This window comes from Aptenodytes patagonicus, chromosome 5 (genome assembly GCF_965638725.1).
Source record: "Aptenodytes patagonicus chromosome 5, bAptPat1.pri.cur, whole genome shotgun sequence".
Lineage (NCBI taxonomy): Eukaryota > Metazoa > Chordata > Aves > Sphenisciformes > Spheniscidae > Aptenodytes > Aptenodytes patagonicus.
Window position 1 is genome coordinate 13,281,991 of NC_134953.1, and position 16,392 is coordinate 13,298,382.

The following is a 16,392-nucleotide window of genomic DNA, read 5'->3' on the forward strand; positions in this document are numbered from 1 at the left end:
TCCTCGCTTTGTCTCCAGCACCGGCCGCCGGGGCCGCTCACACGGATGCGAGACCCGGTAAGCAGCCGCCGCCTGCCCCGGTCTGGGGTGCGCGGGGCAGGGAGCTGGCGGGGCGCTGCCTCCCCGCCTCCATGCCGCTGCTTTGCGCCAACGCTGCCTGCGGGCTGAGGGAGAAAGAGGTGGCGCCGTGCCGTGCCGTGCGCGGCCGGGGAGCGGTGGGAGCCGTGGCCGGTACGACCTCCATCAGCTCCGCCGCCCTGGAGAACGTCCCCGGTGAGCGATCGGTCCGGCCCGGCCCGGCCCGCCCCCGCCCCGGCTGTCAGGTGCCGCGATCCCAGGAGGCCTGTCGGAAATCGCCCTCCTCCGGGCTGGGCGGAACTTCAGTATGAACAGCCTCAGGCGGGGTGCGCGTTGGGGCAAGGAGGAGAGAGGGAGCAGCTCTTGCTGCGTGGATGCGGCGTGGGCATCATGGTGTCACTGGCAGCTTCTGGGTGTGCGGGGAGGCGGGGGAGCAGCGAGCCTGGGCCGGGTAAAGCTGCTGATTTCACCGCGTCTACAAAAATAGGTGCTTATAGTATGGTGGGGAGCAGAGTTCAGAACGTTATCGTGGTGCAGAGAGAAACCAAACTTGTAACAGTACTCTGTTTTTAAATAATTTCCACATACATGTGAAAGATTATCATTGGAACAGAAAGTGAAAGAATGTAAAAAAAGAAGAAATTGTGTTTGCTGGGCATCTGTAACGCTCCCATAAGCTGTTTCTGCTCATGTACCTCATTTTGTACCTACCTCATTCTGACCTCTGTAGGATCCAAGATGTCCCTCCAAAGTGCACCGAGGAACGTTAATTCACATCTCTCACACATGGATGCACTGTCCTGTTTCAGAAGGGTGGCAAAAAGTCTCTTCTGGGGGAATGCCTCTTGGTTTGGAATTCTTTTTATTTAATATGTACACGGTTCTGAATGCTTGTCTGAGAAGTCATGGGCAGGAAAAAAACCACCTTTTACTAAGAATGGAAAGTGGTGAGATTATGAGGTCTTGGATGGACTGTAGTTCCCAGGGAGTTCATTCCTCAGGTGAAGACCGGCTTTGAGAAAGTTCTGTCTTCACAGAAGTGGGTTTTCTCCTCTTTGCAGGCTAAAGTGGTTGACTGTCCAAAGCTGTAGTTAGCATATATTTGATAAATTGCCTGACCATTGCCTTAGGTCCTTGAAAATAGGATACAGACTCAGAACTTCATGAAACATTCCTAGGAGAATGGAGTCCAGTTTTGTTGTTGTGGGTGTTGCTGAGGCAATATATTGTGTCACTCTGTAACAGCTGGATTTTCTGACGTGCTAAATGCATTTCTGTCTGGTATATTGCATGTCTAGGTGCTAAAGGTATGAATAACTAAACCAAAGGCCAGTGTTGACAAGTCCAGAGTTTCACAGATCTCAGGAGAGTGTAAGAAGCATTCCTCCTGAACCCTGTATAATTCTGTAGGTGCAAATTTCATAGTTATGGTTTTCTAATAGTATTTTAAATGGCTGTAAGTGCAGGGGGGATATTTTGTAGTATTATGTTTAAAAACGGTGTTCTGTGTCTTGATCAGTCCTGCAATCATGTGTATTACTGATGTTGCTATGGGGATACTGTGAAGGCATTTCTCATGTGGTTTTCTTTACGTGCATGAAATATGCTCAAGGTCAGGCCTTAAGGCATTTCCTGGCAGTTAATCACGAAGCTGAGCAAGAGTGTAGCTCAAGGTGAGGGGTATCATGAAATCTTCAACTGCTGAGGGAGTGGCAAGGTGACTTACGCATGAAGACACTGAGCAAATGCTGTATAAAAATAAATATTTGCTCTCTGTTTGCTGGACTTGTATGCATAGTGGTTTTTTTCTGTTCATATCTGACTCCTGAGATTTTATTTCTGTATCAAAGGTTACATTTCCAGTTTGTGTTCTGAAACTTAGTTTGCTGCTGTGTGATGAAAGTCATCGTCTATATCATTTTAATAAATATTTAAGATTTAGATTGCCATGCCAGAAAACATATTTTCTGGTCATAATTTCCATTATAAATAGAAGTATCAGTCCATGAATGCAAATGATCTTGCTTCTAGAGTTCCTGAATGATCCGTGTGTAGTGGCTTAGTACTGTTGTTGCATAAGGCATCCCTTCTATAAAAATCCAGCATTTTCAGTCTTACACGGATGATGATACCTGACGGTAATGCTGTGAGTCAGGCACCTGCTCAGACACAACCCGTTGCCTACCACTTCCTACTGGCAGCTCTAGATGACTCACAGTTCAGCGCACAACATACGGAATTGCATTAGGCAAGCTGTGGGCTCACTACACAATCAGCGTAGAAAGTATCTTCTTCTTTTAGCATCTCTGAACCACTGTCAAAAGGCCTTCAGAGATGTCTAGCTCTCTCCGTTGATATGGAAAGGAGCTTGGATAGGCTGCAAAGATCATTGGGCTCATCCTGAAGGGAAAAGCAAATAATTTGGGAATAGGCTCAAAGGTAGTCTGTGCATAGCTCCACTGGGATGAATAGCCTGTTGGCCTGCAAATGTATAAAATGTTAGCTGCAAATCATTGTGCTCAGCTTTGATATCCTGGATAATTCAGCTGACTTTCAAGCAGCCCTGTGAGCTGACTGTGTTACAGTCAGTGCTGCTATAAAACATGTGCTTGCCATTGTCAATCTTAGCAAACTTACAAAAGAGAAATTAAATATTGTAATTATCCAAGGAGAAAAAATGGTCTAAAGCACACTGAATTCTTCTTGTAGAGCCAGACATTCCTGGTTTTTTTTCCCCATCTGCTCATAACATGAGACATCCTGAATCATCTAGGATAGGGCAGGAGGTCAAAGACTTCATAATGAAATCAACTAACTGTATTATCTTAATATAAGCATCGTACTGCAGAAACATGCCAGATTAACTGGTAGTTATTTGTACTGGTTGACCACACTCCATCCTGTAGATATCACTGTCATTTTTTTACCTGCACTTTGCTTACTTAACCATTAGTGTACAAAATAGTCAGAATCCATTGAACTAATGCCCCAAATTATTTGTTTCTAGATTTGAGGCTGTAAGACAAGCTTCATTCTTTATAGGCAATTTAGTAGGCTTCAGAAGAACTGTGAATTTGTATGTCAGAAATGTCAATTAAATTTAATTCTCCTCTTTTTGTTACCTACATTATGAACCGTAAGGAGTAAGACAGAATAGGAATTTGTCATCAGGTAGAAACAGAATTTGATTGTTGCAACCAGTTACTCACCCAATTAACAAATGTCCATATTAGAGGTTACGGAGTCTGAGAGCATTATAGAATTAAGTAGCAAATATTGCCAGAAAAATCATTACCTTTTATAGGAAGAACAGGAAGGTTCTTAACCCTTCTATCCTAGTGGGACTTTGCCTCTGAGAGAAATAGGGCTGCAGGCAGAAAAGTCTGAGGATTTGCAAGGAATCATGTTTGCTTTGTTTCTTGGAAGTCTATGAAGTGTTGCAGACCTCTGTGCTGATTTTAGCCTTTCATTTGTTTCCCTTAGCAACGCAGCTTCTTGTCTTCATGGTGGAAGTTAGTTTTATCAGTGGTGTTATGTATTGCAGGTATCTCTTTTTTCAGTATTTCAGCTGAATCATCAAAGAACAAATTATATAACAACAGCTATTTCTTTTATTTTTGCCCTCTTCTGGCTTAATGTGCCCTGGTACACTAATTATGATGGGGGATTGTTGTGGATTCCCTAAAGGAAGGAAATGGCACTGTTTTTCTACACCACATCTAGAACATCCTTTTAGTGGGTCACTGGAAAGATGCTGTTCTGTGTTGCATGAGTATATTTCAGTGACTGCCTAAGAAGGCTATTGCTTGTAATCCAAGGCATTCTAACATTGGTGATACTCCATCCGTTATGTTAAAAATGCTTTTCTGCTGAAACTGAATAGTGTTACCAAAAAAGGGAGAGGGAGAAAGAGAGGGATTGTGTTTTGTTTTGACACAAGAAACCACAAGAGAAAACTGTCAGCAGTTCACAGATGCATGTTTCAATGTTCAATATTTCCAGTCTGGTTTTCAGCACATTCTCTTAAAAGTGACTAATATCTTTGTAGACAGAGCATATTGATAAATCTGGTAGCGAGCCATCACCTGTGTATACAGCTCAAATGCATAGGGTTATGTTGTAGTAGCATGGACATACTAGATCTTGACTTCAGAATAGTCTGCATAAAAACGAATGAGAAAACAGGTGAAGGTCAGAGTTCTTCTCTGTGCTCTGAAGCAACGGGAAAAGCCTGTAGGTTCTACATTCATATTCTCTGTAGGGAGTAAGAGTCAGGTTTTTGCATGTGTCATGTTGGACGTTACCTGCCTATTGTAGTGGTTTATCAGAGTCTTAGCAGACCCAGCAGCAATCCAATTTTATTGATGTAGCTTCTTAATGCAGTAGTGTTTGTATCTGTTCCAAAAGGAAAACTGTCCCTAGAAAACAGCCAGTCGATATTCAAGTAGCTACATTAAGTAACTGCAGTCATCCAAATATTTGCAGAACAACTTTAAAAGTCTTCAAATAATTGTTTTAACTTCAACTGTGGGAAAACAGACCCTTGTGTCACCCACATTTTCTTTAGATGAAAATAAAGCTCAGTTTTGTGATGTAAGATACAGCACTGCATGGCATAACCATATAGGCAAGGCTTGGTTTTGGCAGATCTGTGCGTGGAGGATCTCCTCTGCACGTGATTTCTCCCTCTCAGTACCCAAGCAGGTGAAGATGCTACTGTCTGTACGCCACTGACACAGTCTGCAGAGAGACCTCTAGGCAGTGTGCTGGGAGGTGGGTGGGACTGGTCCTTCGCAGGGGGTGAAAAAGAGGATATAACCTTGACCCGCTTCTAGAAGAGATGATTGTATAGCTCAGCAGCTGCCTCTGGGACCTAGTGGAGCCTGGGAGGAGGTCTTGGCAATGCTGTTTAAATAGAGCCGTGGAGCTAAGGAGCAGTGTTAAATTATGAACCGTTACTGAGACAGGCTTTTCTAGAGCCAAGCTTAGTAGCTCCTACTATGAAGAGCAACTTTTCCACTGAAAGATGCGGGGTTCTCAGCAAGCGGCTCCTTGCAGTGCTTCTTTTCATTGAAAGGCCGTTCTGTTGGTTTTGGTTGATTGGGTTTCTTCTCTGCACAAGAGAATGATCTTGCTGTGATATTCAGTGCTTTGTTGGTTTTTTTTTCCAGAAGAGACTACTTACTATACTAGCTGAATCACTTGCTGTAACAGTGAACGGTTGTTTGAAAAAACATGTTGACAGATGAACATGCTGTTTCTTTTTGGAGAGAACCAACAGAAGGCAGTTTGCTATTTAGGCTGGGTTTTAGCATATTTTATATCAAACCCAAGTGTGTGTATAAATGATTATACGCTGTGACAATATATGGCCTGACATTTCAAAAAGAGCTGGATGAGTTAGGTGCCTGTATTTCTAACCTATTTTTCACCAAATTCACTTGAACATTCACTTCAAAGTACAGAAGTACAAGTATCTGCATCATGGGTAACTTATTGGCATGAAACAGTCCTTTATCTTCATCTGGCAATCACTGGATGTGCCCCATTTCAAGTTTGCTGAGGCGATTTAGTTCCATTATGGGTAATTAAAAGGTGTTTTTTGCACTTGCTAATTTGGCTATTTTAATGAGAACTGATCCCTTTATGGTTTGAGACGCGTTTTTATTCTAGGGTTCTATAATCATCACACTTCCTAGTATGGTAAAACAGAGTATTAGTGTTTTGATTTCTCATGACAATATTAAAGTAAGCTTTTTCTTACCAGGGGATGACTGCAGAACAGTGCTCTCAAGAGTAGTTTGTAAGAAGTGGAACTATGCCACATTTTAGCTCCTATATTAGCAAATATTTCTAGATATACTGTAAGGATCCTGATCCCAATGAACTGAAATGAATGATTTTGATGGGAACCACATCCGGGCTTTACATTTCACCAAAATATCAAACAAAAGGATGAGTATTTCTGAAATAATCCACTATTAAAAAATATGCAAAGAATAAATCTTTGCTAATGCCCCAAGTCCCTGTTATTCTTAACAGAACCTAAGCTTTCAAAGAAAAAAGTGCTTTGGAAAACTTTACCAGTGATGTCTTTAATGCAGCTTTTTAGTAAGACCGGTAGTCAAAATATTGACAAATCTTGCTGACAGCAGGGAAGTCAGTGTGTTATGACTAATTCCCTTGCAACTTAAAAATATGTTACAAAGGGGAAACTAATGTTTCAAAGTAACTAATGACAATGTTTCAAAGTAACTAATGTTACAAAGTGGAAACTAATGATTAAACAAATACTGAAGTTAGGCAGTTACTTGTTTATAAATCTAAAAAGCTCATTCAACATTTAAAAACCTCTTCTGAAGGACTGAAGAAGGAAAAGCAGCCTGAAGATGATGATAAAGAGTTGAAATTCATAGCTGTAGTCAGCTATTTTCTGGGAGGTACTGGTACTCTAAGCTCCTCTTTGTGGCTGTGTCTTCTCCGGGAAGTTTGAGCAGCGCAGCTCCTGCTGGGGCACCGCCAGTCACCGTGTGCATCCTTTGGCAGAGCATGGTCCTGCCTGGCTTCCTTGTCTTTGCTGGTACAGTCATCTCACGTAGTCAGGTTATATCAGTGAAGGGCATATCATACTAAATAGACATTTCAGAGCCCGTCACAGGAATGCATGAAGACTGATACAAGCTCTTTCTGCCCAGACCATGAGCTGGCTCCGCACAAAGCATTGCAAACACAAACTGTGTAACTTAAATAGTTCATACCGCACTTGAGCTAATAAGCCTTGCTGTGCAGCCATGTGTACCATCTTTCGCTATCACAGAGCACAGTTCCGTAGCTTGCAAACTTAGCTGGGTCATGCCTCTTGGGCTCTGAGCACGGGCAGAGGGGCTCTTGTTTGTCCACATTCATCCGTCCTGGCAATTGTTTGAAACATGCCAGCGCGCAGTGAACTGTGAGGGCACTGGAGAATTTGTGATGAGTTATGATATTATACCTCTCAGAAAACCCTGAGAGTTTGTGTATGCATTCTCCAGATCTTTTCATACCACCTCTGTCTTATTAGCCTACTCTTGAGGTACTTGATATGTCTTGGTATACTTATTCTGTCTTCATGTACTACTATTTGCATATACTTTTAAGTTAAAATTGCTCTCTTTGCTTTTCACTTCCCTGGTACTTGGTACCATGCTTGTTAGCCTGAAGAGAAAGAATGACTTTCAATGCCATTTAAAATGCTGATTTTCTCGCTTTGCTCGATTTCCTGTGGCTGAAGGCCTTTGATTTAATAAAGCTGGATTTTACAAAGGATTAACGCATAGTATAATAAGCTGGATCATATAGGAAAACAAGTGGGCTTTGAGGAGGAAATGGGATTTGGTGAGGAGTGCCATTACCAATGAAATCAAGAAAAGTTTCTGAACTGTTGAATGGATGTTAAATTCTTGTATTCTGATAATGACTCTCAGAAAATTCATCATTAGAAAAAGCTTGATTTGCATGCTAAATGTCCAGACATCTCTTCTTAATCAAATGTTACCTAAGTCCATCTAAGTTAGTTGGAGTGCCTGAAATTGTAAAGCAGAAAATGCATCTCTGCTCTTAGAATTTAGAGCACTTTACACTCTAATAGACTAAGACAGCTCCAAGCTAGCCTTGCTACTTATCCCCTGTGGTTGGGGTTGGAGTGTAGTTCACTGTATTAGCATAACTATTTTGTATGTTTGAATATAATTAGTTTCAGCTACACAGAGAGGTTTGATATTTGAATTTCTCTTTGCTCTTGTAGAGTGAAATCTAAGTGTATTTCCAGAAGACAGAGAGTCACTCATCAGGACCAGGCAATTCTTGTAGGCACTGTACAAGCTCTCAGGGTGCATTTTCAAAGCCACCTCATATCAATCTAGGACAGCACTGCCTTGGAAAGGGGCAAGTCTGTCTGTTTTGCTGGCTTCATGTTTCTGCCTCCTCCCTTGCATTCTGAGTTTGAGAAGGAAGTAATAAATTTTAAAAGTCCATTTGATTTTAATTTGGATCAGCTACAACTGCCTTGAAGTCACTGGTGTCAACAAAGTGAAAGTACAAAGAAGTATGGTGGGGGTGAGGGGAGCCCCTTGGCAGTATCATGGCCTTGGACCAGCTGAAGGTGATTGTGAAGCTGCACCGTGAGGAACATTATGCGCAGAGGCATTCCAGGGAACTGGCAGACATGCCTGTGGTGGTGTTTTTAGTAAAGCTTAACCTTCTGCATTTTAATCGTTTATAATTCTGGCCAGTGTGTTCACGTGTTAAGGATAATATATTGGAGTGCAGTCATAAGATAGCCCACATTCTTTTTAGGATTTTTTTTTTTAATTATGCTGCCACCTGTAATTTGAGTCTTATTTGACATTTTTGTAAAAGTGATACAAACTCATCCTAGTAGTTCTTCTTTATTTACAGTGTCTGTTTTTTAATGTGCTCCTGAAACCAAATTTCAAAAGCCAGTTTCCTCTTTTATTTGCAGTGATTCTTCTGCTAAGCTTTTGCACTATGGCTTGACTTGTGCTTTCTGCAGACCTTCTTCATCCTTTCAAAGCTCAGACACAATTTTGAGGAAGTGTGAGTTTCTGCTGTTACCAGATGTCTCCTCTTCAAAATACCTGGTATTACACATTTTTTTGTCTTATTTTTAATGCTTCTTTAGGTAAAAAAATCACTGAAATAACTTATAAATATAACTTTAATACTCCTAAAGGCAACCATGATGAGAAATGTTTGCAAGTAAAGGGTTCCATGATGTCTCCCTGTACCAGTTCCAAAGAGATTTTGGCTGGAGGATACCAGAGGCTTCTTTAACAAAGACCTCTTTGGGAATACTGCCCCCCAAAAAAAACCAAAACAGCAGTTATTGGCTTTTGTGTTTCCCACTTGCTGCACTAACATTTTTCCACTTGCCTGCCAGCTAGGCTGAAAGGTCTTCAAGGTGTGGTAATAGTTGAAAGAACCATATGATCCATATCCCATGTCCTCCACAGGGAAGCATCTCAAGCATTCTCTTAAGTGTCCATTTCCTCACTAGATTTTGGAGAAAGTCTGTATGGGAGAAAGTGCTTGAAAAGCAGTTTTCTTGCTCAAAAGCTGCTAATTGAAATAGGGAATTGAAGAGAAATACATTTCTGCACCCCTTAATTTTGAACAATTTTTTTTTTTTTTTATAAACTGAATGACTAGAATGTTTTGCAGTTTGTCATACTTGGATGCATACTTTAGACCAAAACCAGCCTTCCACTCAGCTATCATAGATCTCCCAGTTGCTTCTAGGGGAAATAAAAAAAAAAATCCACAAGTGATGGGTGAGTGAGTGAATAAATGGTTTTAAAACATATGGGGTTTAGTGCTCAGATTTTTTTTTTTAATTGTTATTCCTGAGCCACACAGAGCATAAGAATGCAGAGTCTCTTACTGAAGATTGTATTTCTGCTTAGAATCTGAGCTGCAGGGGCAGAAGGCTAACATGAGCTCTGTGCTTGCCGAGCTTTTAGCCCTCTCCTTTCACAGTCTACCACATCTACAGTGGTCCAGCTGAAGAAGGGGTTCAGGTGGAACTAGCCATAAGGCAGTATGTTTCTTGGTGTAGGCTGAAGCAAAAGTATTAAATTATTGTAGTCCCATGGGGCCTTTCTGCAGTCTGTGAATAGGCAATGAATAGGCTCTCCTGCCAAGCTGATCATTTACACCAGAGCTCCATGTATGTAAAATGAAATTGTTTAGCGAACTGTTTCCATTAGTGCTGCAACCACAACTAATGTTGATGTCTTGGGTGTATAAGCCATGCTCTGTTTGGGGGTTTTTTTGTCGCAAATTGTGCAAGCGTTTTGAATACCTTAATTTGAAAAAACAGGACTTGAAATTGAATTCAGAGACCTGTGACATACCTGATGATGAGAATAAAAATCTTGAAAATGGAAAACATGGGTACAAAGTCAAGCAAGAACATATTCATTGAGATTGGGAGGTCATATGTAAAAGCAGAGTAAGATTGAATTAATAAGGTGTAATGAGTATACCAGTAAGGGCTTTTACAAGTAAAACAGAATGATTCTGATTATTTTAAAGAAAATCTGTTACTTAAATAAATTTGATGTCTCCTGTAATACTTGCACTAATTGTTAAAATTAAAGACTGATCTAATAGATACTGTTAGTTTTTGGGGAAAAAAATGAAGACCCAAAAATACAGAAGTCCGTACTTGAGAAATGCAGCCAGCTAAAAACATTAGCGTTGTTTTTCTCTAACCCAGAGTCTTCTGGCCTCTAGAGAGAGGTGTGCTGAGAAAATATCTTTGCTGAACCCACTCTTTATGCTTTTACAAAAGCATAAAGCACATTTATTGTAATATATAAAGTGCCTTCGACATTCAGGATCAAATCTGTTTAGATTGAGTTCACAGAAGTGAAAAAACACATTAGGAACTTCATTTTCATATTTTCAGTGTAATTTAAATAATTCATTTCCCTTTTAGGAGTTGTTTGGGGGTTTTTTTGCTGATGACCATAACATGTCTGCATTTTTGTCTTTACTTTTTCAGAGCTGTGCAAGAAGCAATTACTATCAGTTGATTCATCAGAGTTCATTGTATTTTGAGTGTTGTTGAAGTCAGCAAGCTGTGCAGGTGGAACATGTGGTGCTTGAAATATTTTCTCTGCTTCATATTACTGATCTGAGTTTGTGTGCTAAGTTTTATTTTTAATCATAGGCTTAGCATGAAAAAAGATGCCAGATTCACAGTCTTTATAAATATGTTTGTCAAGTCGTATGCTCAAGGAAACACAGATTCTGTGATTAGTCTTTGACCTTTGAGTTTTTCCACTTAATGCTTGAAAGTTGGGGTTTTTTTGAAGTTTTTGTAAAAATTGTCAAAATAATTTGTTATATTGTGTTCTAATCCACTGTAATAACATTAGAACAGGTCAGCTAGTCCACAACTGTCCTGTAATGTCCCATGCATTCCCATTTTAAATTCTAGATGCCTGGTAAATTTTGGATTGTTATTAAATATGTAAGTACTGTGATACCAAAGTAATGAGTGGGTGCAGGTGTGCAAACTTAACGTGACATTTGAATGTATTTCTAATCTGAATGACCTGTCATATTTTTTCCAGTACACGACCACAATCAACATATCTATGTTCAAGTTTCACTTGGGCTAATAAACCCTGAGACAGCTGGCTGCAAATATTGAGCGCTGGATTGATAGCGCCCTTTGCAGTCAGATGGAGACTTTGGAGGAAAAGAGCAATCTCCTTGGTTTGCAGACAGAGAACATGGAACAACCATTCACTGTTAGCTCGTTGGTATGTATTACAAAGAAATGCTTTAATGGCTTAGCACCCTCTCTTTCAAATAGGAAACAACTCAAGGGAGCTGTTTAGCAGTGTTGGCTGTCAGCTACAAGGGTCTTTGCCTGCATGTTGCCAGTTTGTTGCACGTTCTGCCTGATGGTTTTGTTGCAATTTATTTTATTTCTGTATGTGTGGTTTATGGGCTTTTAGCTTGTTTCACTGATCAGGTTTTTAAGAAGTTGAAGTGAACATTTTGAACAGAAAGAGGAAAAATTTTCATCAGAGTAAGAGGAAACAACTTGCAGTAGCCACTTACTTAGCCACTTAACAGGAAGGTAATGATTATAATAAGCGGCTATGCTTCTTCATTAGAGTTAGTTCTAACTTCTTAGGCTTTAACTGCCTCGTTTGAAACTGGAAATGAACATCTGAAGTGAACTGTTGACTGACCAGGGAAACTTACTGCTCTTTGTTAGCTGAACTATACCCAGCAGTCATACCCTATACATCATGTAATAGGAGTCTGAGTATTCAGGCCCTCCACCAAATTATTTCAATAACTTAAGGCAGAACCTTACAGAATTTCATGTGTGGGGGATTCTAAAGAGGACACACTTTGTGTTGCCTTTGATAATTTCTACAGGGGTTTACTTAATTTTATCTTAATTTTTTTTTTCTGGGATTTTTTTGTAGTTTGAAGATTTGGGGAGGGGGATAAAATCACTTCTTATTTGCAATTGCAATCACAATTTATTTGCAATTGAGAAACATGTTGGAATGTTTCAACTGTGGCTGGCAGTGGGGAAACCAATGCCTATTTTGAGAAAGAAGCTGAAGATTTCCCTTGAGTTTCTTGAATGAGATCACTTATTGAAAGTGAAACGTAATAGCTGGTTCTCTTTGCTAATCTCTCTGTTCTTTTCAGAAAAAGCTAGTAGCTATTCCGGACCATACAGACATCTCTGTGACCCCAGAAGAGAGAGTACGTGCCTTAAGCAAACTTGGCAGCAATATCACAATCAATGAAGATATCACTCCGCGTCGTTACTTTAGATCTGGAGTAGAGATGGAGCGAATGGCATCAGTATATATGGAGGAGGGAAACCTGGAGAATGCTTTTGTTTTTTATAATAAGTTCATAACGTAAGAAACCATTTGTAGTCGTTACAGCTTATAATTCTGAGTAAACTGACGTGAAGAGTTGCAGTGAAAATGGGGCACCCCTCTAGACTAGGAGAAAAATGTTTAGTGTGCTCTTGCAGAATAGTTTTGTTCTTTGGAGATCTTTACTCTAACCACAGTTTTCATCTCAGCTGTTAGTATAGTAGTCCTATCCATCTTTCAACTGCCAGGCATGAACACTAACCTGATATACAGAGGTTTAAGGTTACTGTGCCAGGCTTTACTATGAGCGCTGTTTCCCACAGGTTATTCTGTATCTGTCAGCATGTTGGTTAAATACAGTGCATGGCTTAAAAAGCAATGTTTAGATAAGATTTCTGAGCCTTTAATACTTACGCCCTATGAGCTTCTGCCAATCTTGAAGATGGTAGTATTGCACAGCACTTAAAAATATGAAAAAATGGCTTTTTGCCTCTTTTTACTTTTCTTCCCCAAAAAGATTAAGTATAATTTATTGTTTCTTACAGAATTAAATGCAAAATCCACAGTGTATGTTCATTGTATGATTATTCTCCCCACCCAAATCCAGACAACTTTCATTACAACTCTCAAAATAGCCAGCTGAAAAATATATCAGTGGCAGATTTAAACTTCTTAACTACCTGGTTTTGCTGTAGGATTGGTTAGTTTGTTTTCTCACTTCTGAAAGGGTTTTTTTTAATATAATAGGAGACCTCCTTACCCCCCCCCCCTTATTTTCCTCACACTCTGAAAACTAGACCAAATCTTTCTTATTCCACTTAATTTTGAATGAATGTATCTATAAAAAGAGGGTCTGGAGGTGAACATTGCGCAAATTGCTGAAAGAATGATAGCAGCTGTGTATTCCAAACTCTTTGCAGCTGAGCGTTGCCATAATTTAGATGTCTGGGTAGGTTAATAATACTGTAGTTAGCTGTGCAGCTTGGTCTGGTAAAAATAACTGCTTTAACGGTAGTCAGTGCTGCATTCTGGATTTCCCATTTAAGATTCAGCATTTCAGCTAAGGACAGATAAAGACAGGAGAAACAGGATTTATTAACACTGGCTAGGGTGGAGGGTGCTTTTGAGGACTATTTGTAGGTGCTGGCTGCTAGTTAATCCTTTTTTTAACCCAACCCAACTACTAATGAAAACCAAAATATATTCAGATGTAGAAAATAATCTCCTGTCCTTACCCTATGTGTCCCATACAAGTCTATACAACAATTTAAGTGTTATTTTAAACAAATGAATGTGTAGAAACCTGCTCCAAGTCATCTGGTATTCAGTGTTTAAGAGTTATGTGAAACTGATTTTTCTGCCAACATAAAAGCTATTGTGGATATTCCTCTGGCTACTGAGGCGAACACATGCACGTTTAATTTTCTAGGTTGTTTGTAGAAAAGCTGCCCAGTCACCGAGACTATCACCAATGTGCAGTACCAGAAAAACAAGATATTTTTAAGGTAGGGTTATGGTTTCCTGGCCTTTAAGAAATGTTTCCGCCAGAATCTGTCCATTCTTTCCCAGCACTCCTTTTCCCCCAGTGCACACACAGCCCATGGCAGCCACCACAGCTTGAATTTCCGATATCTTTCTACACTAGTCATACACATGTTATATTTTGGTTTAATCACTCGATCATTACTGGAAATGAAACTATCACTCTAAAAGTTGAACAAGAACAGTCTCTGAATAAGTTGGTATATTGTAGGAAACCCAGGTACATCTATGTCTGAAAGTTTACATATTAAAAATATGCTAATTTAACAGTACTTAGAGTTTGATTCTGGTCCCAACTATGTGAGTGGCTAATGGTCCAAACTGACTTGCAAACACAGGGAAAGAGATGTGTGGCATTATTGATGTCTGTGCAGTATTTGCTTACCCTGCTAAATAATCAAAGTATATTTTTGCTTTCTTTATTACCGAATATTTTTACCAGATTTTTTTTCCCTCCACTTATATACAAAATAGTTTCACTTTTTTTTCTCCCTCCCCCCCTCCCCCCCCCCAAAAAAAGAGAAATTTCAAATATAGGCTAACACTGAGCTTAAAAAGTCTGGAATTGCCCAATGAGTAGCGTAAGTGTCTCTTTTGCTTTGTGCTGCCATATTTGCTTGCTTTCTCTACTGTTAAAGCTGAATAATGTCATATTCAAGGCCAATATGGTTCATGCCAAATTTTGACTGTGGCCCGCAATCTAGGAAAACATCCCTGTTGAGAAAGGGCCTCTAACATGCTCCCTCCTATGGCACTAAGTAGGATTAAGCACATGGTCTCTTTCTCTCCCTTGCCTATGGCCTCTAAATTATTTTGTAGCCTCTACATCAGTAGAAAACATTGGGCATTGTTTTTGTTTTACAAAAAAAATTGTTTTGTCTGCCAGGGCTGTCACAGGAAGCTAGTTGTATAGCTATCCCTGCAAATAAACTATTTTTTTTCCCACCTAGAAATGGGCATATGCTGTCACATTTCTGTCCAGTGAGTCACAGAGAAAAATGTGATGATCCTACCTGTAATATTAAAAGTTCAACTTAGCTTTTTCATAAAGTACACCTACATCAAAAATGTTAGTCATCACACACCTAGTAAACAAAACAGAGATAACAGATTGCTAGAAAAAGGACTAATCTTTCCTTGAGATAAGAAGTGGTCATGTCACAACTTTCACTGATACAAATTAATACAGCTTTATTGAAAGCAGTGTACTATAGGATTTTCACAAGCTGATGATTTAGTGTGTATTTCTTCCTTTCTTTCCTGGGAGAAGAGCAGTAATTTTTTTTTTATTTTGTATTTTTTGAGATCTGTATTACAGCTTAGTTTGTTTTCCAGGTGGTTCTTTAAAAAAATGAAAAATTAACTTATCTATCTTTCTCCCCCACCCCAAAGAAATTGAAGGAGGTTGCATTTCCACGGACAGATGAATTGAAGAGAGATCTTTTAAAAAAATATAACTTAGAGTATCAAGAATACATGCAAAACAAAGTAAGTTTTACATGGTTATTAAATCTTTGGTATGAATATTTTTTCTGTCATATAAATCTTCTTAAATTTGAGCAGTAAAATGCCAGTTCTACAAGAATGTAATCATTTCACGGGCTGCCTAGAATGACTTTTGACTTCTCAGAATCTAATTGGTTGGTCATTTGAAAATAAGTAATGCGAGTGTGTGCTTGGAAATAAATGTGCTGTGATATTTACGTAATAAGTCTACGAATATCTGAATAGGTCTTGGGTACACTCTGACTTTGTTTTATAAAGAGGATACTGTTGATACGCTTACATGAGTATGTGGAAAAGACCCCTTGGCTCTGAATGTGCTCAAGTTTGAATTGATCCTCTTCGAGTCTTTAAGTAACTGTAAATACTAGCATCTCGTGTATCGAAGTCACTGAAAACAGGACCTGTAGTTTTAAAAACTTGTCTTGGAAGGAGCATCTGAGAAAAAAACACCTTTTCTTTCCTTCCCTTGAAATAGACCTAGAGAAATAAGAAGGAAAAAAAAAAAAACAACCCAACCCCCACACCCCATATCGCTGTCACTGGTTGGTTTGAGGCTTTCTTGCCTGCCCTGTTTTGTTCATGACACTTAAGAAATTACTTTGCTCTGTTTTTTTTCATTTGCTTCTGGAGCTGCTTGATGCTCTCCTTTACCAGGGAGCAGGAAGGGCTGTTGAAACCTGAAGCTTCCCCTGCGGTTCGCGGAACAGCAGGTGGCTTGTGGGCAAGGGGGCATAGACCAGAGTGGAGAAGGCACCTAGCGTGTCTGAGGCTGGGGAGGCCATGCACCAAAGCCAGGTTAAGCAATCCAGGGAAAGTTGTGGAAAGACAGTAGCAGGAGAAAGTT

General features: G+C 39.8%; 1 protein-coding gene across 8 annotated transcripts in view; it reads left to right on the top strand.

Moving 5' to 3' along the window:
• STAMBPL1 (STAM binding protein like 1) overlaps window positions 1-16,392 on the top strand; it is a 26,029-nt gene continuing 9,637 nt past the window's right edge. For 4 of the 8 annotated variants that reach the window (XM_076338719.1, XM_076338713.1, XM_076338720.1 and 1 more), the window contains exons 1-7: window positions 1-57; window positions 8,579-8,717; window positions 10,643-10,738; window positions 11,217-11,408; window positions 12,322-12,539; window positions 13,930-14,005; window positions 15,435-15,530. In XM_076338719.1, coding sequence (XP_076194834.1) covers window positions 11,328-11,408; window positions 12,322-12,539; window positions 13,930-14,005; window positions 15,435-15,530 — 471 coding nt within the window. In that variant the 5' untranslated portion in view covers window positions 1-57; window positions 8,579-8,717; window positions 10,643-10,738; window positions 11,217-11,327. The other 4 variants (XM_076338714.1, XM_076338716.1, XM_076338718.1 and 1 more) reach the window with 4 other exon arrangements.